Here is a 26,529-nt window from a genome sequence, read left to right on the forward strand (position 1 = left end):
TATGGGACCCCTGTAGTACTCGGACTAAACGGAGGCACCACGTCTTTCAGGGTTTTTCTCGTGTGGAAATCTGTTCTTTCTTCATTCGCAAACCGACCCACCAGTGGAAGCCAAACGGCCAACACCGAGCCTGCCAAAGGTAGGTTTCTGAACTATGATTGCAGAATCTATTTTTCCTGCAGGGCATCATTCAGACCTCCGATGATGGAAATCCTGTTCTGTGTGAATTGCAAATTGTGTGCACATATTGCACTAGCAGTAACGCACGGACAGATGCTATGAGTTTTAAAAAATGCAATGTCAGTTGTTTCGGGATAACTGAGAGCCTTTCAAGGTCTCAATATTTGAATCAGTTAAATCTAGTCGGAGAACATTTGGTGCGTTGTAGGGTTTATATTTACAACAGCCAGGTGGCGCTGTTGGTCAATCATTCTGCAGAGCTTCTCGGTCTTGGGGTTCTGGGTCGCACATCATCAGCTCACAACAAACTCTTTATTTCAGCCTAATGAAATCGATAAACATTGATTTGAGAGGGGCTTCCATTTTCCTGAGAGGGTTAGGGTGTAGGGTTTCTCCTGAAAAAGACGCCCATGGTCCATCTACTTGTTGTAATAACATAACATAACATCTCGCCTTTGATTTGCTCTAAACAAATCACTTATATGTAATTTGAAAAGTTTGGTGGGTTCGTAGTTGTTGTTTTTTTACGTGTCAAAGTGGCCACAGTGTTGTGCAGAGGTTGTTTAACCTTTTAGTCTTGTATTGAGCTTTAAAAGCTAAAAACTGCCAATAGGGAGAGAAAGTTGCTTCAGTTACAGTTTCACTTGCTGAAAAAACAAAACGTTTATAGAATCAGTTTAAATCACTTATAATAACAATAACTACATAAATAATGCCAGTTTATTGCAGTGTGTGTTTTAAACAGGTTCATTTAGGTCAATAAAAATACAGTTTGTTTTCATTTGCTTCAGAATAATTAGATTGTAAGATTAAAAACTTACTAAAAACCTGCTATAGCTAAACAATTTAATCCAATTTACCACCATTTTCAACATCTTTTTATTCCCATTCATAGTCACAGGTTAAATAAGTAAATGCATTAGGTACTTTTTGTATTAGGACTTTATAACCTCTGATCAGCACCATGGACAGCGACTGCACTGAAACAACAGACTAAACTGGCCTGATGTTGCACAGTGGATGTTTCTTTTATGTTGGCTACATGATGTTTTTTTCATTTCATTTATATGCTTTTATTCTGAATATGCCTTCACGTCCATCACAGTTTTGTAACATGATAATTGGCCTCTTTGCTTCTACTGAATTAATGGCTCTTAATATTGGTAATATGTGATCCAGTCAAGTGGGTAATTAGCATAACTCTGTATAATTGGTGACTGGTATTCTTCCAGAATACAAATTTGGGACACAATGCCACTACCTCTTATTATTCTGAATATATTAGGCAAATGAGAGAAAGATAATCTCATCTTTAACAAGTTACGTGTGTTGACAGACTGTTGTTGGACATCTACAGCTGCCTAATAAAACAGAGACAGGAGAAGAAAAGATTCAAATTTATTGACTCAAGAACATGATGGCATGAAATAGAGTGCAAACAAAATATACAGTAGAATCAAAACAGAAAAATGTTACCCAGCAGGAAGGAGGTAGGGTTACTTAAACAAAGGTAGAACACTCTTCAAGAAGGCACCTAATTTACAAATAGCTTTTAACTTATATGACATTAATAACACAATTAATTTAAACATAGATGGATGGGTTAATAATTTAATCATGCCTTATCGGTTCTGCTCTATTACACTTAATGTCATTAATATTTTCTGACCATTCTCTAGTTATCTTTGTTATGTCTTCAGGATTACGGTTGTAAAAATCCTTCAAATCAAGTAACTTAAGAAGAAAAAAAAAATCACTTTTTGGTTGAACTGCTCGTTACTGCTGTCCACACTAAGGCCATAACTTATGATGAGAAGTTAAAACCTAAACAAAAAAGAATCATGAGATATCTGGTTTGTTTGGTTTTGCCTTGTAGAATACTGTAGCTGCCCCTTTTTCCCAAAAATCGAATGAGTCATGGTCACAGGCAAACTGAAATAAACAAGCCTGAAAATAATGTTCATCAGCCAGCCTCCTACAGCACTGACCAGCCAGCACTGTATCAAACAGCCAGCCTGCTCCCCCCCACCCCCCACCCCCCATTGGCTCGCCCCAAACCATGAGATACAGTTGTGGGTGGTGACCGAGAAAACGTCACATTGCCTATGATTTTCCCTGCTGCTTCCCGTTTTACACGCAGCAATGATGGGAAATGAAACCTGCCCTGGCTTTCCTTAAAAGGAAGCGCAAAGGAGGGTTCAATCAAAAAGTCAATTATTTGCTATAGGGCAAGGGTACGTCACATTCCCCTGAGCTATCACACTGCAGTGGCTGCACTGAACGGTAGCAAGTAAGTTGTCTTGGCTGCGGTTGTCATGTAACTGGAAAGCAAAAATATAAGAATTATGCTTCTCATTACTTCACTGGATATAAATTATGTCAATCATTACACAAATGAGAGAAATCATATCTCTTTATTGTTATTAAAGTTCAATCAGTTGACATAAACAAGTCTCGCCTGAAGTAAAAGATATAGACATAGGATGATATTCATCAAAATGACCTTTACATTATTACATTGATAATTCATGACCATAAAATGAACAAAATAATTCCAGCTTCTGTTATTTTCCCTTCGTCAACCCTGAGGCATGCCAAATCTCATATATTTTTGATTGTTAGGATTCACATTTGGCCGTTTTAGAAAATATCTGTTTAGTGTTGCTGCTTATGGTTTTCTCTTCCCGTATCCTTAGAGAAAAAGTTCATTAACATGAACTCTTTCCCCACAACAGCTCTAATGAGATACAAACTGATTCCCCTGCAGCTAAAAAAAAAAGACCCTCCAAACAACAGCCCTAAAAATCGTCCGCATAATTATTAACACTTCCCCTGTAACAGCTGGTGAGCCTCTAGACTCAAGGGCATTTGGGAAGTGTAGTTAATCCAATGATAATCTTGAGCATGGTTTACACATATTATCGCTTTAATTGCTACGTGTGCTATGCAATTATACCGTCACCAATTACATGGCTATAGTTTACTAGCCTGTCTAAGCATTTGGTTCCCTCTAATAGATGCCCTTTATCAACGCACGCAAGTGAAGCCACCAAGACGTACACTAATGGTCTTCCATTGACATAATGAATTAATTATATGTTCTGAAGCAGAGTGGTGCAGGATAATGCTGAGCCATGCTGTACAGATAAAGTGGAGAGATGAGGGAGATTCTAACCTGCGAAATGGACATTGGATTGAACGTTTGAGGTGATGTAGCCAATGAAGGTGTAGACAGAGGGTACTGTATGTGTGTGTGTGTGTGTCCACATGTGTGTCCCTCCATTAGAATGCAGAGTGCGTCCTCCTGTGTGAGTCACCCACCCCTCCTTCCCCACCCATCCACCCACCTCACACCACCAGCAGCATCTAACTGCAGTCACTGCCTAATATTACGCCTCTGACTTCACACCGGCCAACTGAGGATTCTGTTTCTACGGCAACAAGCTCCAGACTCCTCCCCTCGCCCGTCCCCACCACCACCCTCCCGCCTCTCCTCTCCTCCCTCCCTCTCCTTCCCGGCACAGACCACGTGATTGTCAGGAAGGTTTCTCCAACCTCCCCTTTATTGTTATTAACCCTCTCCTGACCGGACCGCTGCCAGAGGCTCTCCACAGCAGGCTGCCTGGCTGGCTTCTCGCCTCTCAGAGGTTTCAAAGGGAAATCAGACGCATCTCTAATCTCCCTGGAAGATCAAAGCAGTGCTTGATCTAAATGTCGGATTTGCATATTTTAGAACACGCCGAAATGAGTCAATATGCTTCTTTAGTTGTCTGTGACACATCTTGCAGCTGTCAACAAGAGAATAATCTATAATAGTTTAAAGTGGGTCATGTTAAAGGCTATATACATATATGAGATTTAAAACATTAATATCGCAGCAAAGAGCTGTTTCCACTGTAAAACAGTAACAGCGTCCTGAGCAGAGAATGACGTCACACTCCCTTTGCCTGTGTTGCTATCCCAGCCTGTCTGTGCTTTGTTTAAGCCACATGCATGTGAATCCCTGCGTTTCCAACTGAGCATAGTGATTGTTATTCTCATCTACATCTGTGAATTAAGAATTTATTTTGACGACACCATTTTCATTGAAGTTACAATGAAAAATTACCATTTTTGTCTATGGATTCTGGTGGCAAACAAAAGAGATATAATAGATTCTGGTTAAACAAAAAGGTCTGTCTCTGTAGGGTGCCTCTCTATAATGTTGTCAGTACAACAATCTGAGCTCGTTAGTTTGGAAAACAAGCCCTTTTAGTGGATGTACTCTGATGGTCCCAAGGATTAGCTGTCATTCCCGCTGCAATTAACAGCCCATTTTGCAAATATTTTCACATCTAACTCTGTGAATTAAGGATTTATGTTGACCAAACCAGTGCTGGCAATTGATGCAAAAACTGTGGAAAGACTAAGAAAGATGTTTCTGTCCAGTTTAAGATATGTTCTACTATTATTTGCGAGCAGGGCACAAAATTAGCACCAGCCATCGGCCAAATGCTGGTAAAATATTTGCTTCACTCACTGGACAAAAAAACTACGTTAATCTATTGGGTGGCTGGTAAAATTTACTGCTCTCGCACCCATTTGTTTTCTGAGATGCAGTGCTCTAGCAGGGAATTTTGTATATATAACCTTCACCAATGTATCACGTGACTACTTGTATGTGAAAGGGTTTGGGTCATAGTGACATGATAAAGTTCCCCACAGCCTAGACAGAGTTTTATTACAACTTTCAGGACGTAATTTTGTTGTTGTTAGCAGCTAAAAGAATCAGCAAAAACAGAACCGAGCTAAAGTGAGAGTAAATATTTGTCCCATATTAATCATGTGGCCAGAATCATGACTCCAAATGAACGTTAATAGCTTCCATGTTTGCTGTATGTGGAATTAGGCAATTGTAAAAGCTGATAATATGTTAGTGTTGTGTTCACAGCTTGTTTCCACTGCCCCCAACTGGCCAGAAAATCAGTTAATGTAGGTTTAGGTCAATTTTGAGAAATTGTAAAAGTGCACAGAACGTTACTAAAGATGCACACATTTGTTTACCTTTTATCCAACTTGTTTTCAGTTAGTTTCTATCATGACATCTTCTTTCCGTTACCCTGTATGTGGTGCAGACAAGGTCGAATGATGAAAGGCATCAAACACTCATCTTTTATAGAGTTTTTAAATGGAAAGAGGAACCTCAGCGTCCGGCAGTGATCTCACCTGCATATTGCCTCATTGGCTCAACTGTTTCCTCGGCGTCCCGTTGGGAGATATGTTTGTCATGTATGTGTGTGTGTGTGTGTGTGTGTGTGTGTGTGTGTGTGTGTGTGTGTGTGCACGTGCCTGAACACACGCTTGTGTGAATTGATGAACTTTATGAATGAAAACTCTTCTTCCTGAGCTCCAGACAGGAGGTGAGATCATCTTGTTGAAATGGAGAATCCCCCACCCACCAACCTCCTTACCCGCCCACCAATACTGGTTGGCGCCAATCTTAATGAATCCCATCAGTGGGCAATATGGATGAAAGGCACAGTAGTGGCAACCCTGATTGATTACAATACGGTCCAATATCAACTTCCCCCGGCAGACAGGAAGGGATCATTCCTTCGTGTATATTGACACAGACATACACAAGCGTGCACAAATATAGACACATGCTAACCTGTGTTCTTTCATCTGAAACCTAAAAGAATGTCCCTGCTATTGTTGGTTTTCAGTCAATATGATGTTCAAACAGAGAGCCAATTATCTTTGCTTCTTTTGTTCACGTTCCCTTTAGGAACAGAGTTGAGTGGATTTGATGATTGGCCACCTATTCAGCAGTGTGTGAGTGAAAGTGACAATGGGTAACACAAGGGGCTCTCGATGAGAATCCATAAATAGGCTCTCCAAAGAGCCAGAAGCTGCCCTCCCCCTCATCCTCTACAGCCAACCACACACACACACACACACACACACACACACACACACACACACACACACACACACACTTATACTCTGCCCCCTTCCCCCTTAACCGGACTGGGACAATCTGTGACCACTTGGCACCGGGTCTTTCACAGCATACTGTACACATAGTCAAAGGCATCCATACGCACATGCACACACATGACATTCCTCTCGACTTCACTGCAGGCTTTTGTTAATTCCCTCCTACAGATTATGAGGCATGTTGCCAAACAATGCAGCATTTTACATCAGACTGTGGTGGATACCATAGAGTGATGTACAGTCATTCCTTTGGTAGTCGGATTAAAGCTTTGCAGCTCTAATTGTTCACATTTAGTTTATTTTCTCTTAAATTACAAGATGATCTTTGCATGTATGTAGTGGGTTTGTAACATGACAGGAGAATGCACGTAGCTCATTCTGAATCCACTGTGCAGTCTCACTGCATATATTTTTTTAAAAAGCTGTCGCTTTGTAGATTTGAAGTTTTTATCTGATAAGGAGTGATACCCTGCAGCGTTCATTCTGTGCTTCTTTCTGCTGGAGTAACTATAACAGAAGGAGAAGCTGTGTTGGTGGACATCAGAGGCAGCAGCACGGACCCTTAGAGGACTGAACATCCCTGACGAGGAGCCATCCTGTAACTACAAGCACCAATAAATAAATCATGAAGAAAGTTTTAAGAAAAAGATAGAAATAGAACAGAGGATGTGCTGCTCCATTCAGACTGCCTTAAGACAGAGTAGGAAGGGGAATTATAGATATGGATGGCATGAAATAGCAAGAATGATTAAAGCCACTGATTTTTGCCCACTATTTCTATTTCATGTGATATTAAAACCAACATTAAACATTCATGAACCACATTTTTGGCAACTTGAATATTCATTTGGGAACTTGAAGGTAATCTTATTATATTGTAAAATTAAAACATAAGCATTGACGTCCACTGTTAAAAATGATTTTAGAAGTGCAACAATTATCTGACCGTGTCCCTAATGGTTTAAATTATTAGAATATGTTGCAACTCAGGTGGTTAAACATTTAATTACTTTAATGAAACAGGTCCATTATCATTTTGCTGCCTCTCTGTTTCCCTTTAGTGGTTCTAAAAATGTAGTTATAAAAAACCTCTTGTTATGTTGCTCCTGTATCACTACTTCTGAGAGAACCACAATACAGAGTTCATGTCGCAGCAGAATGCCAACAAAAAACTCAAAAAATGAATAAATGAAAACAGAAACAATCCTATTTTCACTGAAGGTATCAAACTCAGCCAGTGTGATGATTTTACAGGATGTTATAAAGCTCTGCTGAGAGGAACAGAAGCAGAGGCATTGAATACGTGTGTACTGTGCAGGTTTCTCAGTCTCACATGGTTGGTCTGCGCACTAGTTGGGGTTTCCCCGCCGTCCACAAGCGATGCGATGAGGTCATCGTTAGGGTTTAAGCCCAACACGAGCTTAATCTGAGAGATAAGAGCTGGATTTGGATTTAGCACTCAAAAAGGGTCACGTACCATTTAGACTGGAGGAAAACACACAGCTCAGACATGGGATCCCCAGCTGTTCCACAATTCACATCTTCCTCCGTGTCAGCCAAATAGACTCTTGGAAGATTCTCAGTGTTTGCAGTGATTTGATGATCTCCCAGTTGGCCTGCAGAGATACACTGACATACGTTCATCATGCAGGATTCCCCTGACTTGAATGTGCGAGTTGTGTGATTTGGGAGAAGTGAGTGCCATATTATTGTTGATTTATACTTAAAGCTCACCATGATGATTTAGTGTTAATTTCCTGTGGAATGGCTGAACAAAACCCCAAAATATTTTAGTGTCCAAGAAAAGAAAGAAATAAGTTAATTTAATTAGTATTCATTCTGATCCAGTAGGCTTATACAGTTCTTGTTAGTGATTTATTCGTTGTGGGACTTTTTGAGGGTCAGTTTTGTTTGAAAATGTATTTACAGCATTCTGAATCTATATGTTTAAATGGCTTTGTGATATCTTGTAGGCCCATTTATGCATTTAGTTCGCACAACACAACTTTGCTGAGGTTGTGAGGTTACCAAAATTATTATTTACAAAAATTAAAGTTATAAAATCCCAATAACACACCCAATTGGATAATCAAAACTCTGTATAATCCAAATTGAAACATATTTTTGGTTCACATTTAAATTCATTAAGCTATTTATCACCTATTTAGTGCGTGTATGCGGGTAGGGGTTGGGGTTGGGGGGGCCTGACTTGTCTTGGACACAGACAAGGGGGGCCTTAAGGAAAAAAGGTTGGGAACCACTGTATTATAGGACTGCAAGAATGTCAGTCCTTGGAAATACCACCTCTGCTTAAAGATGAAGATGATGATCAGGTGGTATATTTCATATATTACGATTTTCAAAAGATTTGTGTTGAAATATGACAGTTGTTCAAATTAGTGTGATATTTTATTTCATTCAGGTTAATTGAAGTCGCTGAGGGAAACAAATCACGCCTGGGGAAAGTCCCATTTAGGTCCTGTGCTGTCCCACTCTCCCTATCTGAGAGAAATGGGTCAGTTGAGATTGGAGATGATAATAAAAAAAAACGACCTGTCGTCCTTCCTTCATGTCCCTTCTGTGGCAGACGGGGTAGTGCTCACAGATTATGCACCAATTACACTCGATACAGAGGGCATTAACAGGGTTTGAAGGGATTTACACGGCGCTGTCCAGTCAAATGCTGCATGCCTTGGAGATGACATCATTTTGATCACCTCACATACCGGCTGACCACCCTCCTCCCCGCCTAAGAGTAGCCTCATAAACCCGTTTACCTGCGCTCGTCCCGTGTCTCACCGAGCTCGTCACGGCACATTTCTCCTCTGATAGGAGGATACCAACGCTGCCTCCCTCCCTCCCTCCCTCCTCTGCTCTCCTCCTCTCTCCTCTCCTCTCCTCTCCGGTCGTGTTTACTATAGGTGAGATAGCGGTATAAATTCCTGAGTGTGCGCAGATCGCATCCTCAGAGGAGAATGGAAAAGAAGGAGGAGGTGGTGTAAGGGCAGGAAAATAAGCGAACCAAAGGGGAGCGTAGCTATAGCTGTGTTTACTGTTCACTGGGATACACGCAGGAGAATTAACGCAGACTTCCAGTCATCCAGGGCGGAGGAACCTCGCTGGATGCACAGAGAAGGAGGAGGAAGGAAGGAAGGAAGGAAGAGGGAAAAGCGTGGATACCGACAAAACCCAGAAAGGCAGAAATATTAGGTGGTTATTAGAATAAATCATTCTATACAGTGGAATAAGCGTTTGCAGTCACCAGCGATGGACTTAAGCTGTCGGCAGTGAGGTAAGAAAACGCAGATTTTACATTGGCACCATTCAGTCGCCGTCATGAGGAGACGGCAGCAGGTCCATAGCTGATCTTATCCCTAAATAACGCATCCGGTCCTTTATCATTCAAATATAAACCGCAGTAGTGTGTTTGACTGTAACTTCAGTGCTGTCAGTGATGCTCCTCGGATGCACTGGGGGGGGGGGTCGTAACTGCAAGAGGTGCGAGGAGAAGCGATGATGCGAAGCAAGAAACCCCTCCGATACATCCACAATGCACTGGCCTGTAACAGACCGTAGCCTGCTCCTGCAGCTCCCGCAGCTGATACCCCGAAATAAATAAAGTGAGAGCCCGAGCAGGACTATTAGGAGACAGGATCAGTCGGATGTGAATGATGTGTGATTATTCCAGATTTCAGACACCAGATGTGTCTCAGTGGTTGGGTTTTCTCTCTGCGCACAACATTATAATGAGGATGATATTTTCCAGACTTTGAGCTTCATGGTTGTGGTTTGGTTAATGAGTCCTCCAGGCCGTGTCTTGTCGTGTTTTGGATTTCTCTCTTACTATTTTATGAATTATGGATGGTTATTTACAGCTATAGGTAGTGGTATCACGACACAGTGGGCCTCATACATCAGATGCCAGGCACATTACTTATAGTGAGAATAACTGTCACGTATAATAATCTTAATAGTATGTACAGTAGATACATTTAGGTTTAGTAATTTGACCTTCAAACAGGATATTGACAGCAAATGTAAGATACTGCAAGTCCCCCATACAATGACTAGATGATAACAAACACGTTTTGTGTCATATACCATACAACAGCAGGTTGATGCTGGTACGGTTTAGGATTTAGATTTGTATCATTATTTTACAAAGCAGATAAAACCTTTCACCTCTTGCTTGTTAGAGATAGCAGAGGAGGAGTGGATCACTTCAAAAGGCTCTGACAAGAAATAATGTGTTTTCATTCTCCGCTGAGCGTCTATATGCTGTCCTCCTTGGAGAAATGACAGGCTTTGAAGAGGCTTGCACAATTCTCTCATTATCATACAGCCATCATTTGAGCTCATCCATTTTAGTATCCAGTGATGTTGCTCGATGTAAATAACCAGCTGTGGCAACCTTCTGCCTATACAGACCATTGATTTTTGTTAATCATGAACAAGAACCAAAAGCAATACGGCACTTGGTATGTGATATTCTGTAAGAGATTAAATTATTTGCTGCACACTTCATCAACCTTAGTGCTGAACTGAGGCTTTCTCAGGTTTACGTTCCAGACAGGCTGCTCTTTTATATTGTATCCACACACACATCCTGAACAATGTTTCACAGTCTGGTATCGATTTGATTTCTCCAGCAATCAGACATCATGACTCATAAGTTAATGTCATTGCCCTGATCACTCGGCACATGTATAGTGACAACCACTGCTCTCATCTTCTGCTTATATTTCATTTTACAAATTGCACCAGTGGAGCAGAACGCAATACATTTCTATTTCTAAGTTGTGAGAAATGCTAAAAATTATTGTTTTGACTTATGTGTGATCTTTGTTTCATGATACTTATCTTCTATGCAGACTCCGATGTCTGTTGTGCACTCTCTGAATTATTACCCTTCACCATAAACCCCTGCACAGTCCTTAAACTCCCTCTTTATAGAAAGCTGCAGAGCATTTTCTGGGAAAAATAACAAATTGACGAGAACCAGAGGAGTTTAGAAACCATGAATGTGAATTTCTTTGATACTGATCACAGCTGAAGGAAAATGGGCCTTCTTGTCTGCCTGCATTTGTAGATAGTTCAGAGCTGCATGGCTCAGATCTGAGCTTTTTGAGGTGCACAACAGTCACTTCACTGAGTTCGCTTACAATAACTGAGAGCTATTATAGCTGAAGGTTCTACTTTTAGGAGGCCTAAATAATCATTCTCGAGGTGACACTCTCCAACCATATTAAGCTAAATCAACCTTTCTTGCTCCCACAAGGTAAGAAAATGAAAACTTTTATTTGATTTATAACACTTTGCACTTTTTTTCTCTCTCCCTCTCTCTCTATGTTTGGTCTTCCAGTTCTCTAGTTATTCTGATTACCACAGGCCCTCATGGCGCTTATTCATGAACCTCGTGCCCCCTCTCCCTCTCTATCTGGCTTCAACACACCTCTCTCTGATCCTCCCTCGTTCCGCCGCCTCGATGCTGAAACACCCTGCACCCCAGAAATGGACCTGACCCCGACCCAGTGCGTCCTTCGCAACGTCCTCTCCATAGACACCGGAGGTGCTGTCGAGCCCGGGGGTGGAGGAGGAGAGGGGCATACTGCTGGGCACAACCAGACGCCAGGCGAGGAACAACAGGAGCACTTTGCCAACAGTGTCCTGAAGCTCCACGAGCATGATGGGAGTCCTGGAAGGACGGAGGGAGAGGGGCAGGAGATGGACAGCAGTGCGGTCAGGAGTCAGGCGGGTGACGCCAGGTTACAGTGCCAGTCTACCGGAGGAGGAGGAGGATTTCTGGAGGGGTTGTTTGGGTGTCTGCGGCCTGTCTGGACTATGATTGGCAAAGCTTACTCCACAGAGCACAAACACAACCTGGATGGTAAGTCTAGCAGTCCAATCCATTTCATTGGAAACACATAAACACATCTACACACACTGGCATCAATGGTTGCTTTTAGTTTTCCAATAACGGCAACCACTAGCTTTCATTTAATTCCAGTCTGAATCTTTGATATGCTAATTTAATGAGCTTATCCCCCACTTTAATTATATTAAACAGTTGATAGAAAAATGACTCCCACAAAGGCCATGTTGTAAACAAACACTTTCCTTGACGGGCTGCAGCCAGAGAGAGAGACTCTATCAAAACTGCAAAGGGCTTGTTTTCCCCTGATATTTTCCCCCCATCCTTTAGCCTGCTTGTGCCTACCCCACCTTCCTCCCACTACCACCCTCCAATGAAACTAGCTCCCTGTGACGCTGTGTTGTTTATGTCTGCAGCCACTACAATAGCGCAGAGCTCCCCCGGGACTCCTCTGCCAAATCTGCTTCATGAATTATGCATGGCCACGCTCTGACCCTGTGCCTCTCATCTCTATTAACGCAGACCTGACACACGCACGCACACATACGTGAGCATGCGCCCAGGGAGGACTGCACGCACACATAAACACATCCACAAATAGAAACACTTAATATCTAGCACTGACACAAACACATAAAGTCAGATAAGATGCCAAAAACAAACTTAATAAAATAAATACAGCATCACACATGAGTCTTGAAGGTGGTAGATTTATATGTCTCCTTGTCTTTATAGCCTTCTGATATTTTATCACCCGTTTGACTTCCACATCTCCCCTCCACTCCCCTCCTCCTTCCATCTCTCATTGTCTCTTTTCCTCTCCTTTTCATCCTGTGCTGTTATCACTCCCAGCCCATCTGCACCTCGCTGCTCCCCTCCTCTGTGCACCATTACAGGGAGTCACACACACTGACAAAAGCAAAACGGATATTATAAAAGTGAAATAAATAGGGGTATTGCAAATGAATGCCTGCTACCAAATCTCAATGCTCTATTCTTATGCTTTGGTAAGAAGGCACAATGTATCACAATAGAAAGCAGGAAAAATCATCTGTCCTTTATTGATTGTGAAGGAGTGTGTGCTGCCTGGTGCTGTCCTAAATGATGTCTAATTTTCAGATCAAACAAAGCAGACCTAACGATATTCTGGTACATCAGATGTGGCTTTATGTCTTTACTGTGAAACATTTGAGGGGCTCATTAGAGGCCAAGTCCTCAATCTATCACCGGAGAGCATTAATCATTCATATTATCCTTATTAATATGATAAATGTGTCTGAATCTTCTTCTCTTGGGCTAAGAACAGCAGCAGAGCAGGGTGTAGATTTTCTCTGTATTAACAGTCTGTCTTCGGCCACATGGACCCCTGCCGACCCGTGGGGAATCCCCCTCCCGTCTTTTCTTTTACCATCACCACTACCGTCACTACCCCTCCACCTCCCCATTCACTATACAGCCACATTAGGCTCTCAAATCCCCTCTCTCTTCCAACCCTCTCCTGAGCGTTGAACCCCTGTTTCGCGTCGGCCCCACAATGGCACTAAGCAGGATTTAGGAGGCTGAGGGAGAATTACTCACTGGAGATTAGAGCTCCCTGTCTGTCTGCCTGCTCACCCTGAGTCTTAGGTTAAAGTGAGGTTCAACTACAGAACAAGATATCAGTTTTGGCTCTGGGTTGACTGTAAGAGCAGGGGCTTGAGACAGGTTTTACTGTTACATGTCTGTTATTACAAAACAGCATAGCCTGTTGCAGAACTTTTTGGTATCAAGTGTTTTTTCTGTCTTGATTGAATGGTTTTAGCTTTTGAAATAGGTTTTGCATTTATACAACAAATAAACATGAAATGAGCATGTTTTTTTCATTTTATTAGCATAACATATAAACATGTTCAAATAATAGGAATAGTATATTAAGGAATCGTTAAGTCGATCCATAGCACTCACGTGGTTACAGTAAATATGAAGCCTGTAGCTAGTTAGCTTAGCTTAGCACAAAGACTTGAAACAGAGGGGAAAAGCTAGCCAAGATCTTTGTTGCTGGTAACAAAATCTGCTTACTAGCCCCTCGAAAGCTCACTAATTAACATGTTGTATCTCATTTGTTTAATACATACAAAAACCAGCATAAAAATGACACTGTATGGTTTTCAAGGGGTTATGTGCTGGTCTCTTGCAGGAAGATAGTGCACCAATAAAACCACAACGTGTCATTCCTACACTTTTGTATGGACTAAACCAGGGGAATTTTGTTGAGCCAGGCTAGTTGTTTCCAGTCTTTATGCTAAGCTAAGCTAACCAGCTGCTAGCTGTAGCTTCAAACTAAATGGACAGACATGAGAGTGGAATCGATCTTCTAATTTAATTCACAAGAAGAAAGCAAATAAAAGCATTTCCCAAAATGTCAAACTATTCTTATAAAGTATGAAGAGACTAACATCAAAATAACTCAATCATGTAACTAGACAAATGTCTGTATTAAAGTAAAATGAATCATCACAACATTGGAAAAAGGAAAGCACAAGTAAATAGGGATCAATTAGAGACTCAAATAAAATAAAGAACATAAAGGATATTTATATTACCCATCAAAAGTTCTTTATAATGGTCTGGTGTTTAGTTATGTTATGAAACATCAGCTGCACTCGTCCAAGTTGGTAAAAATAATCTGTAAATCATCACTCTGCTCTACAGTATATCCATAATTGACATGTTACTACACTGATAAACTCACCAACTACTTTGCCTCCATCTTTTCCCCCACTCTCAGAGGCGTGGGAGGTTCCATTTGAGGAGATATCTGACCTGCAGTGGGTTGGCAGTGGAGCCCAGGGTGCTGTCTTTCTGGGCAAACTGCACGGACAGGAAGTAGCCGTAAAGAAAGTGCGGAACATCAAAGAGACAGATATCAAGCACCTGCGCAAGCTCAAACACCCCAACATCATCACTTTCAAGTTAGTAGAAATGATCAGCTGGCTTTTTAGATCACAAGAATTATAGTTTTATATGTTCGGTGTTCAGGAGCTAAGAAATGCCGCCTTGAGTTTTTACAATGGGGCTTCAAAGCTGATTATTTATTATGTTTTAGAAAGCTGTGAATGTTGCATAAACCAAAATGGTTTTAACATTTTCTCAACCAAAAGATAACTATATGATTGTTCAAATTACATTGGAACATTATAATGTAAAAGTAAAGTTTACCATTCATTACTGGCATTGTAACAACTCCAATATGTTCTGTCTTAACATACTGTGCATACTTCTCTACACTCGCAGAGGTATTTGTACCCAGGCTCCATGTTACTGCATCATCATGGAGTACTGTGCCCAGGGACAGCTGTATGAGGTGCTGAGAGCCGGCAGGCAGATCCATCCATCCCTGCTCATGGACTGGGCCATGGGCATTGCTGGGGGCATGAACTATCTTCACCTCCACAAGATCATCCACAGAGACCTCAAGTCACCAAAGTGAGTTTTGTTGACCTGGTGAAAATGAACGGTGTGATTACAGCTCTGTAATTTAAGTGTAAATGATAAGGTCGGAGCTAGGAGTCTCACTAGTAAAAATATAGGGTGAGATGTCACTTACTGTGCTTCATGTGATGCAGGTGAGGATGAAGGTTCATGCTCCTTTTCTAATCTGTCAAGTATGTGATATCTCAGGCATTATCAGTCTGAGTTGGATAGAAATCGGAGTGAATTACTTCTACTGCTTTCCAACCTTTAGAACAACAGTTTCCGACCATGTTGGGTTTTGAAACAAAGCAGTGTCTACTTGCAACCCCACGTCACAGGTTGCATGATGTGTCTACCAGTTGTGAGTTAGCTGAGTTAGTTGGGAGTTCATTTGAATGCTTTTTAGATGCCCGAAGAGATGAAATTATCTAGTAATTAACAGAGAAAAAGCTAAGATTATAGGAAAAATAAACATAATTTTGTGTAGCAGAAACCTGTTAGATTTCTTGTGACCTGCAGTGGGGCTCTTGACCCACAGGCTGGGAACCACTACAAAGACACATTGATTGGCCATAGTTAGATGCTATAATTAATGTATAGACTGTTCAGGTTTTGACACTGTGATGACATGTCATGTTACTGACTGGCCCAACGATTAGTATACATTTAGTGAACAGCTGATTTAACTTAGCAATTTTAAAATTTTTGTACACAGATGAACTCACACATGTAAATATAAACTTGCCGTTCAATGTTTCATTCCAGTATGTTGATCACCTACGATGACTCAGTGAAGATTTCTGATTTCGGCACATCCAAAGAGCTCAGTGACAAGAGCACCAAGATGTCCTTTGCCGGTACGGTGGCCTGGATGGCTCCAGAGGTCATACGTAACGAACCCGTCTCAGAGAAAGTGGATATTTGGTAGGTGTTACAACCTTTTTAAACTGTCCTTCTGCAGTGGTGAACCTCTGCAATTCTCCCTTATGGTCTGTCTTATCTGTCATAGAATCTCATTAGGTACAGCCTACTACAGTATAGAGCACAGGATCCTATTTCCAGAAAATCTATTCTGTATTATGTACAATATCTCATTACATGAAATTCTATAGGGCCTCTGCCATATCTGATGGGTTGCCCTGTGTTAAGCCCTGATCTCCCCCAATACAACCCCCCCCTCCCCCATCGTACATCCCTCCATCACTCTTCCTCTCCGTCCTGAAAGGAACGCTGGCTAATTTAATAATTGATTTGCCAGATGCTGCAGTGCTCAGGAGAGGCTGGAGTAACCTTCCGAGCCTGTGGATGGTTTGGCCCGGAGCCAGTAGTGCATTAGCAGAGAAGTGAAAATAGGATTAAAAAGCTTTTGATGTGGAAAGAAAGCAAAGCATGGGTGCATATTGTGCAGTTTTGTTTAAATGTCTGTAAACTATGTAGTGGTCCATACCACAAAAAGAGTGAGTCAGAGTAGGAGAGGCTGTGGTGAGGTATTATCTAGCAACACTTGCTGATATGACTCCTGTTCTTTTCTGGTTTTTAAAGCGATACAAATTACTACACAAAATCTAACATTTAATAACTCTAACTCTATTCAATTGTATACACAATTATTAGGATAACAAATAAAATACTGTTAATCACTGAGATAAAAACAATACAAATCTATAAGCTAAAACCTATATTTCCAGTTGGTAATAAATACATTAATAAATAAATATATATTCTTCTATATTGACTGGCTTCAGTATAAGGCTGCATTGTATTATAGTAAATAATTGTAACACAGCAAGAATTTGCTTGACTTGGTGGAATATGGTAAAAACTAAACAAAAAAAGTCATACCGAATTGACAAATGGCTCAAAGTATTTCTACCTATCTATCTGTACAATATAGAAAAAAAATCAATAATGTAATTGTAACCCATCATCTAATTAACAGCTAATATTAAGTCTGCTGGTATAAAAAATACATCCATTGCCTTGAAATCAAGTATCTATAAGCATTTAGATCACAAATCATAAACAAGGAGATGGAGAGACTCTAAAAATACACACGTAAACACAATATCACACACACCCCCTCAATGCTGCGTGTGATGTGCCATTGGCACCTTGGATACGGTACATGGTCACCATGGCAACGCAGAGAGTCACCAACAACAGACTTTCCTTGGATACCTTCCCCATGGGTGCTGCTTTCTTGCTCCTTTACTAACCAGATGTAGAGCTGTAGCTCATCAATGCAGCACTGAACTGTGGTGAATAAAGCATCATGTTTTGTCAAAAGTTGGGAAATGATGATTTGTCACCATTTGCTGTTACCTTGGAGCTGTGTTGTATTTATCAGGACATATATGAATTGATCTGACACCAGGAATATTAGTAAAACATACATATATAAAGAATAGCTAATACAAGTGAAACTGTTAAGCTTTTATTAACATGATTCCAATGATAGAAATGACAAAACATTTAATTGCAAACTGATTAAACCTTGCCAGTTATCAGTTTAAGCTATCAAAGACTGCCTAAAAGGCAATAGCATCAAATATGTTTTTTACAGTGATAAAGTTGTAAAATCAGATATAAAAGCTGTGTTAATCTAAATCTCAAGATTTATTTCTGCAAAAGTTAAAAGTGTGACATTTCAGTCAGGCTTCCTTTCATCAGTTCACTTCACATCTTTATCAACGTGTCTCTAAGTAAATATGTCACATCTCTCTGCAGGTCATTCGGTGTCGTGCTGTGGGAGATGCTGACAGGAGAGGTGCCCTACAAGGATGTAGACTCCTCCGCTATCATCTGGGGAGTGGGCAACAACAGTCTGCAGCTGCCGGTACCTGATAGCTGTCCAGACAGCTTCAAACTGCTCCTGAGGCAATGCTGGTGAGCAGGCGGGAGGGGAGAAGGGAGAGAGAGAGATGGAGGGTGGAAGAATGATATGGAAGAAGAAAGATGATGTATCAGCACAAAGAGAATATAAAGACTTTAGAAACTTTAAGAAGGCTGAGTGAGTGAAAGTTGTCCGGGGATGGAAGGAGAAGAAAAACATATTTTACAAAGAGGTAGCTAATACTAAGAGAGGAATTTCTTACATGTCAGTTCCATATATGACAAAACGTTTGTTTAAATTGTTCACAGGAATTGCAAGCCAAGAAACAGGCCTTCCTTCAGACAGATCCTCCTGCATCTGGACATCGCCTCAGCAGATATCCTATCAACTCCACAAGAAACTTACTTTCAGTCTCAGGTAAGCTTCCTTTATCTCTGCCAACAGCTACTTTGACATCTAAAGGAGGGTACAATTTTATATAATATTTACATTTATTTTTATTTTAGATTATTTATCAGTACCAATGTAGATATTACAAAGAATGTTGATAGACAAGGACAATGGAGTCAGACATCACTTAATTCACAATCTTGTTCAGCCACTGCAATGTGTCATTATTAAGCAACAATATAATTGAGAACCATAATTTCTCAGTCTCTCTCGTCAAATAAATACATAAATAGACATAGGATGAGGTAGGCACGAGCTCTGTGTGCCTCTTTATAGAAAACCTCCTGTCAACAGCAGCCAGTATCTCTAATAGTCATTTTGCTGTCAACCCACTGCCATTTGTTTCTAGTCTGCCGCAGTAACTACAAGCAGTGCAGAGTGTGCAGCTGCACTTGGGCCCCAGGCCTCTCGGGAGCCCACTAATAATACCTGTGCTTTCAATCACAACATATTATTGTTGGTTCCTTGGTCTTTGTTCCTTGTCACACGTGACTGCTGATTTGCGGTCAGAGAGAGGGCCCCTTTTTTCAACCTCCATCATATAAAGGGTGATGGAGAAGGTCTGTGTGATGGAGAGGGAGGGTACGTGTTATGTGTTGGTGATAGGATGGGGGATGGGGGTCCATGACAAATATGTTAGACCACTGCAAACCCAAACAGATAAAGGACAGGAGACTAAGAAGAAGAAGAAGAAGAAGAAGAAGAAGAAGAAAAAGTATAATTGTGTGGAACATATATGTTTACTCAGCCATGCAGAACCCCAGATCCATTTATAACTCAAGCATGTATAATCATGAGACACACTTGTGCACACAAACACACAAAATGAATATGATTTAATTTCCCTTTTCCCAGCAGCCCACTGCCTCCTCCATTTATATCTCACAATGCAAAATACAAACCTCTTTCATTCTTTCCACTTATCCTTGATCCTTTATTTCTCCCTGCCCCCCCACACACTTGCAACCCTCCCCAGTTTCTCTCCTCTCTGCCCCATAATGGATTTTTCTTGTGACGTTAGAAAAAGGTATTTGCTGCTGGAGTGTATTGATTGCTTTAATGGCAGGGAGCAGAGAGCAAAGAGAGGAGAAAGAGGGGACTGGAGACATAGAAGAGTGCGCACAGAGTCCATTAGCTTAATAAGAAGACCATCAGTCATGCACAAACAGAAATACACACACACGGTGCACATACATGCATGTACGTGCACACACTCATAAATCTGACTTCCTTTGTCCTTTGATATGACAGGTATCAGATAACAGCTGTCACGCTCCAGTGTGTACCCGAAAATACCAGGGTCTTTTTTTTTCTTTTTTTTTCTTCTTTTGGTGCTCATGTCATGTCAGTTCATGTTCAGTTTCACTCCCTGTGTATTGATTATCATCTGACAGCTTAATGGGTTTTGTTACAGTGATACACATGAACCTCAGTTACTTAAGAGCTTTTTTTGCTAGATCAAGGTGCAACATTTTTTTAAAACAGGCCCTGAGAAAAATTAGACATACAGCCGGAAAGAACAAGCTGATAAGCTACTGATTTACTGATTGACTGACACTGGTGGTCGTACTGCCTCGTACAGACATATACAGGACATAATTAATCGATGTGACATAAAGGCTGGAGGTAGTAATATTAGTGGTGGCTAAGTATTGAAAGTAGAAGCTTTGATCATAGAAGTAATAATTATTAGAAGGTGAAGGACACCATTTGTAATTGCAACTGTATTTACTACAGACTGTGAAATTTAGCTGTAAAATTGTGAAATCTAAGTTATTAATGCCTGCTCTGATGGATGCGTTTTATGTGTCTCACCAGGTGGAGTGGAGAGACGAGGTGCGGCACCACTTTGAGAAGATCAAGTCTGAGGGCACGTGTCTTCACAGGCTGGATGAGGAGCTGATCAAACGACGCAGAGAAGAACTCAGGTTAGCAGAGAAATCCTAACATGGACACACGACCTTGAAATTACAGATGTGTGGATACATAGAAAATATCTCCTCCACAAACAAAGACACAAGGATAAGCTAACTATTGAGATTATGGTAGTATTAGATAAATGTATTTATGTCCTTCTCCACATTTTCCTCTCCATGCAGACATGCACTTGACATCCGAGAGCACTACGAGAGGAAACTGGAGAGAGCCAACAATCTCTACATGGAGCTCAACGCCATCATGCTGCAGCTGGAGATCAAAGAGAAAGAACTGCACAAGTATGAAAACTGCCATTGATTTACAGTACCTATAAAAAATACTCACCCCCTTGGAGGCTTTCATGTTTTATTGTTTTTACAACATTAAATGAAGAGGATTTTAATATGTCTTTTGACACTGACAGAAAAATACCCTAGTAAAAACAGTAGTTTAGAAGTCAGTAGTACTAGAAGCAGTATCAGCTAATTAACACCTAATTCTTTTCTTTGCAAAGCTCCTCCAGTTCTCCCATGTTGCATGAGGATTGGGAGTGAATTTCAGACAAATAAACAGATGATACAGTGCAGGTTCGAAATCAAGCATAAGGCAGCATACTGTATTTTTTTCTGGTTTGTGCTAAATGTATCGCACTGTAACAGTAGGAGAACTAGGGTTGTAATTTTCCGCTAGCTTTGGATAGCTTTATCCATTGGCGTTGGTTAAACAGTGTTTCTGTAATGAAAGAGCATGGAAAAGTTCATCCGTAATGTGAAGTGAATGGCCATTAAATCCAGTCACACAGGGTCATTGCATGTAACAAAGTGCTCTCTTATTCCAAGTATCCATTGACATCCATTAAACGGGTATTGGCTTTGTGTTTAAACATTAGGAGGGAGCAGTCACTGGACAAGAAGTACCCAGGCTGCTTCAAGCACCACAGCTCCAGACAGTCAGCCTCTTCCAACTCAATGGAGAAACTCATGAAGAAACGCAACGTACCTCAGAAACTGCCCTCATACAGCAAGAGGTGAGACAGCAAGATGTTGCATTTGCATTTATATGTAGATGGTTTGATCAAGTTATGTGGACCCCAAATATAGTCCCCAAGATGTACACTATTTACTCCTGTTTGAGTAAAAGTGTTGATCCCTTTTTAAAACTAATGATATGTATATTTATGATCCAATTCTTAAAAGACATCTGCAGTAGGAAGTAATGGGCTTGGGGCTGAGTGCCACATACAGGGAAGAGGAGTTGAAAAGTGTTGAATGATGGACAAATTGTTAGTTTTGATCTTTTTAGAGAATTTATGGACAATAATAAAAGTACAGAATTTCACCAGCCTTATCTTAATTTATATGGTGAAGAGTGCAGGGGATAAACCAGCAATGAATGCATTTCAATTTCTTTATATTTTATTATCCTTTGCAGGCCGGACCTACTCAAGTCAGAGGTCATCCTCCCCAAACTGGACTCTTCCATGACCCAGGTCACAATCCCCAACAAGGGCTCTACCTCCCCCGGCCGCTCACGCCGAGGAAAACCCCGCTACAGGAAGGCTGGTAAAGGCAGCAGCGGGGACTTGGCTCAACTGAAAGCCACTCTCTCCTCTTCATTAGCAATGGTCAACTCCACCACATCTGTTCCAAACAGCAAGCAGCATCTTGATCCCAGTGCAGCCCTCAGGGGCCTGCAGCATGATCTGCTGCTCAAGAAGATGTACTCCTCCAGCCCGGATCTCATTTCCACCACTTTGGAGGCTGAAGGCCGGAGGAAGGGGCAGGTCAGGCCAGGGCTGGACAGAGCAGGTAGCCAGAGCGCCTCAGCCGGGCTCGGGGAGAGCAGGACTGGAGGGCAAGACGAGGGGCCAGATGTAGGTGTGGGGACTGATGATCTTGCAGAAACACCTCCACGCAGTGACACGCCCAGCGAGGATGCAGCTTCTATTCCGTTCTCTAGTAGCCCTGATTCGCCGTGTGGGAGGGGAGCAGCTGCGGGGAGGGCGTCTGTCCTCGGGAACCCTCGTGTTTCCCACGAGGGCGAGGAGAAGGAGGACGGGACAGTGATCACACGCTCACCAAGAAGTCAGCGCCTCACACCCGCAGCACTGCTCTACAGGGCAGCAGTCACACGCAGTCAGGTAAGACTTTAACAGTATTGCCTCATTGTCCATTTTGTCACTGACAAAAAAATTGTCTCTGTAATGACTTTACAAACCAGCATCCGTAGAGGTGTCACAATAGAATTTATTCAGATAAAATATGTATTGCTACGTGTTGTCACACAACCATCTGCATGTCATGTGGCATACTGTCATGCTGAGATTATTTAATTGTTTTGTTGTAATATTAGACACGGATGATGTCCAGATAGTGTAAACATTTTGGCTCTAATCTGCCAAAAATAGTTGACATCACTCCATGAAATACAATCCTCATTTATAGATGCAATGCTACAAATAAAGATAACACACCAAAACCACAGAGCGCGGTGGAAAGACCAGATTCAAGTGTTTAATTATGGGCCACTTAATTAGTAGATAATTGCTGCCACTGGTGCATAGTTGATTTATCAGTATTGGTAGTTGCAACTTCAACTGCCTGTTTAATATGTGTTAGTTGAGGGTATTTGTATGTTTGATATGAGTGATAAATATTTAGCAAAACCTCAGCCCCTTTGACTTTCTGAAAGTGGTACCATGTACAGTACGGACCCGGGGTGTCATCAGGGTCCTAACTTACCAGACGGCTCAGGAATCTTGGCAGGAATAAGAGTGATTAGTGTGTACTGAAACGGGGAAACACTCTGGTTTCATACTTATTGTTAATTTTCTCCACAGAGACGTGGGCTGTCATCAGAGGAAGAGGAGGGGGAAGTTGACAGTGAAGTGGAGTTGCCAAGGAGACGGTAAGAGTTAAATATAATTATTGAAGACCAACTGTATTTTCATTTACATCTCCATCCATTCGAAGCATCTATTAGTTAAATTCATGCTCGTGGGTCCATGTAATCTCTTTTTTCACCCATCGTTACCAACAAAGGCAGTAATGCCATGAACAAATGTTTATCAGTATACTGTAAATGTACTCTTTTCTGTTTTATTCCCATGAAGACGTCCTGTGAGCATGACCAAGTGCCAGTCCCTATCCACCTTCAGCTCAGAGAACTTGTCGGTGTCAGACGGTGAGGAGGGAAACACCACCGACCACTCTCACAGCGGCACGCCAGACGTGGTCAGCACCAACACTGACGAGCGTCTGGACGACAAGAGCGATGACCTGCTGTCTCAGGGCTCCGAGATTCCCGCTGACCCGTCTGACCCAACCCAGCTGGGCTCTGACGGGCTGTCTGAGAAGGAAGCTATTCTTCGACAAGTCAAGACCCAGCTCGCTAGTAATGACCGTAACTACGAGGTAGGTCGAAGAGAGTGAATGGAGGGAGAAGACTGGATCTAGACTGATGTGTAGAGACATACAGTAATAGCTGAGATGCAGACAATAGGTCAGAATCTGCTTTTGTTGTCAACATTAGAGAGCCGGTTGCTGTGTTAACTCAGATAATTCATGTTTTTCCTCCAAACCAGGGCCTGTATGATGACTCGGACTGTGACAGTGCAGAGCTGGACCATTCAGGCAGTGCAGAGCCCAGCCAACCTCCTACCAACTGGTGAAAATCTATCACCTCAGCCCACTCAAACACCCGCAGATACAGCCTGCAAAATCCTCTTTTACTCTTACAGACCTTAGATTACATGGAGTCATGATCAGGGACATTGCAGAGAAGCAGGAAATGAAGGCCTGTGTCCTTCATCACAACCAGGAACACTAAACAAATCCTCTGAGTGTTTTCAAGAAATATCCCGTTAAAAGCCCCCCCAGAAAGTCCCATTCCCTTTTAGATAAATGCATCACAGTGATGTGAAACTGAATTGGGGCACTAGCAGAGCTCACGGAGCAGCAGCCCTTTTCTGTTCCCTCCAAAGCGAGATCAGCTTTGCAAAAACACTTCAAATGACACCTCAGCGACAGACGCCTCAGTCAAAGAGGCCATCTACTCGACTGTCTATTAATGTCGCTTGTCATCTTCCATGTCAATTTGTATTTTCCTCTCCGTCATGAAAATGTGTCATATTATTTCACATGCTGTCACGCAAGGACATGATCATAAAATCCTATCAGGGCTTCTATTATATTTTAATGTTTCTGTCGTGAAGATCACTGGGACACCCACTGATGTTGCTTCTTGCACTTAATTTATGAAATGTACTGATTTCTTCGTGATCATCGTGTCATATTGCATCTCCTCTCAAAACGTTATGCACTGACTAATTTATTGATATTTTACAGTGAATTCATTGATATTCAAAAACAATGTTTACATTTTTCATTTGTGTTGTTTACGTCTTTTATTTAAATGTATGTCATGGGTTATGTTTCCATTTTCTACTCGTTTGTCTAAATAACAATGTAAATATGTGATGTTGTAAAATGAACAAATTTTTAAAATGTGAGATTGTATAATTTAAAGGTGCTGATGTTTCTAATTAGGTGGCGCTACTCTATTTGAACCTCAAAAAGCTTATGGTAGTAGAATGTACTGTAGCTGCTGTTCATGTCTGAGCATCAAAAACAGATAAAAGAGGAACAACATGTGAACAAAGAAAAAGCAATATGTCTGCTCTGGTATAGTATGTCCTGTAGTGTGACAGGTCAAAAGAACCAGAGCTAAGTTCAGTCAGGGCAGACAGGCTTTTTTTATTAGTATTGCAGTGTTTACTGTATTAAAACGCAATACCAGTTTGAAAATCCCTCTCCGAGCATCTGGGGGTGTATATAACATCAAAAAAGCATGCTTATGAAAATGTATGGATAGCCTATTGGTCACAGTTTGTAACTCAGATCAAAGTAACATATTAGAACCATCCACAGTGGAAAACAACAAAACAAAGACTCCAGATTTCTGGCAGACATTTAATGACTAAAGTTTAATGACTGAAGGCATGTGGATAACAGGGACACAAAACACCAAAATGAATCTCAGAATAACTGCAGAATGAGATTGCATTCATCATTCTGGCCTCACTATGTTTGTACCAGGAAGAAGGATGATTAGAGTTTAGATCATTTGGCTCACATCCTTTGGAATATTTGGATCAAAAATTTCCTGCTCACTCATAAAATCAGTGTACACCTAAAAATGAGGCCTGTGACATCCTAATTTGTCTACTTTTACTTATTGTCTTCCCCCAACATAGCAGATTGACTTAGATGGGGAAGTTACAAGCCCATGATGTGGTTCATCGGTTTACAGTCCTCACCAGCTTAAATTTTGTCCAACGTCATTTGTCACTAATGCGTAAGGGCTCCTTCATAATACACAGTATGATACATAAAACTCTGGTTTTGATGTACTTGTGTCCCTCAACAAGCCTTCATGTGTGCATATGCTTCAATCTGACTACAACAGCACATTACATCCTGTTCCATTCATTTATGACTGATCAGGTTCCACTCAATAAGCTAGAAATGGCAGCTTCTATTTTTTTAATCTGGTGTTAAGTTTTTAACTTTCAATTTGTAAAGCATTTTAGGCTGATTGTACCCCCAATATTTAAAGCTAGAAATCCTCCTGCAGGATTAAGATGTTGCCAAAAAGCAAACCTACTGCCCTCTAGTGTCTCGATTGTGGAGGTACTTGTGTTTCCCACGATGCCGATTAAAACAACCCTGTATGAACTGAAACGTTTGCTTTTTATACTGCATTATTGTAACTGTACAATAAATATATTTAAGAAACAATTTAAAATAAAATCAAACCTGTAAAATCTCAACCTGTGTGTGTTCGA

At 41.3% G+C, this 26,529-nt stretch overlaps 1 protein-coding gene across 2 annotated transcripts; it reads left to right on the plus strand.

The window, feature by feature from the left end:
• Window positions 1–23: 23 nt before the first annotated feature.
• Window positions 24–26,514, plus strand: LOC127371477 (mitogen-activated protein kinase kinase kinase 12-like). Of its 2 annotated transcripts, none has more exons than XM_051414290.1 (14): window positions 24–139; window positions 11,522–12,046; window positions 14,799–14,982; window positions 15,305–15,496; window positions 16,250–16,408; window positions 18,212–18,370; window positions 18,626–18,734; window positions 20,586–20,695; window positions 20,867–20,983; window positions 21,574–21,711; window positions 22,116–22,824; window positions 23,524–23,591; window positions 23,797–24,097; window positions 24,268–26,514. In XM_051414290.1, the coding sequence occupies exons 2-14, from the start codon at window positions 11,554–11,556 to the stop codon at window positions 24,352–24,354; spliced, it is 2,826 nt and encodes a 941-aa protein (XP_051270250.1). In that variant the 5' UTR covers window positions 24–139; window positions 11,522–11,553; the 3' UTR covers window positions 24,355–26,514. The 2 variants fall into 2 exon arrangements, with proteins under 2 accessions (XP_051270250.1, XP_051270249.1); XM_051414289.1 differs by lacking the exon at window positions 24–139 and adding an exon at window positions 9,053–9,451.
• The last annotated feature ends 15 nt before the right edge of the window (window positions 26,515–26,529 follow it).

This window comes from Dicentrarchus labrax, unplaced genomic scaffold (genome assembly GCF_905237075.1).
Source record: "Dicentrarchus labrax unplaced genomic scaffold, dlabrax2021, whole genome shotgun sequence".
NCBI classification, from domain to species: Eukaryota; Metazoa; Chordata; class Actinopteri; family Moronidae; genus Dicentrarchus; species Dicentrarchus labrax.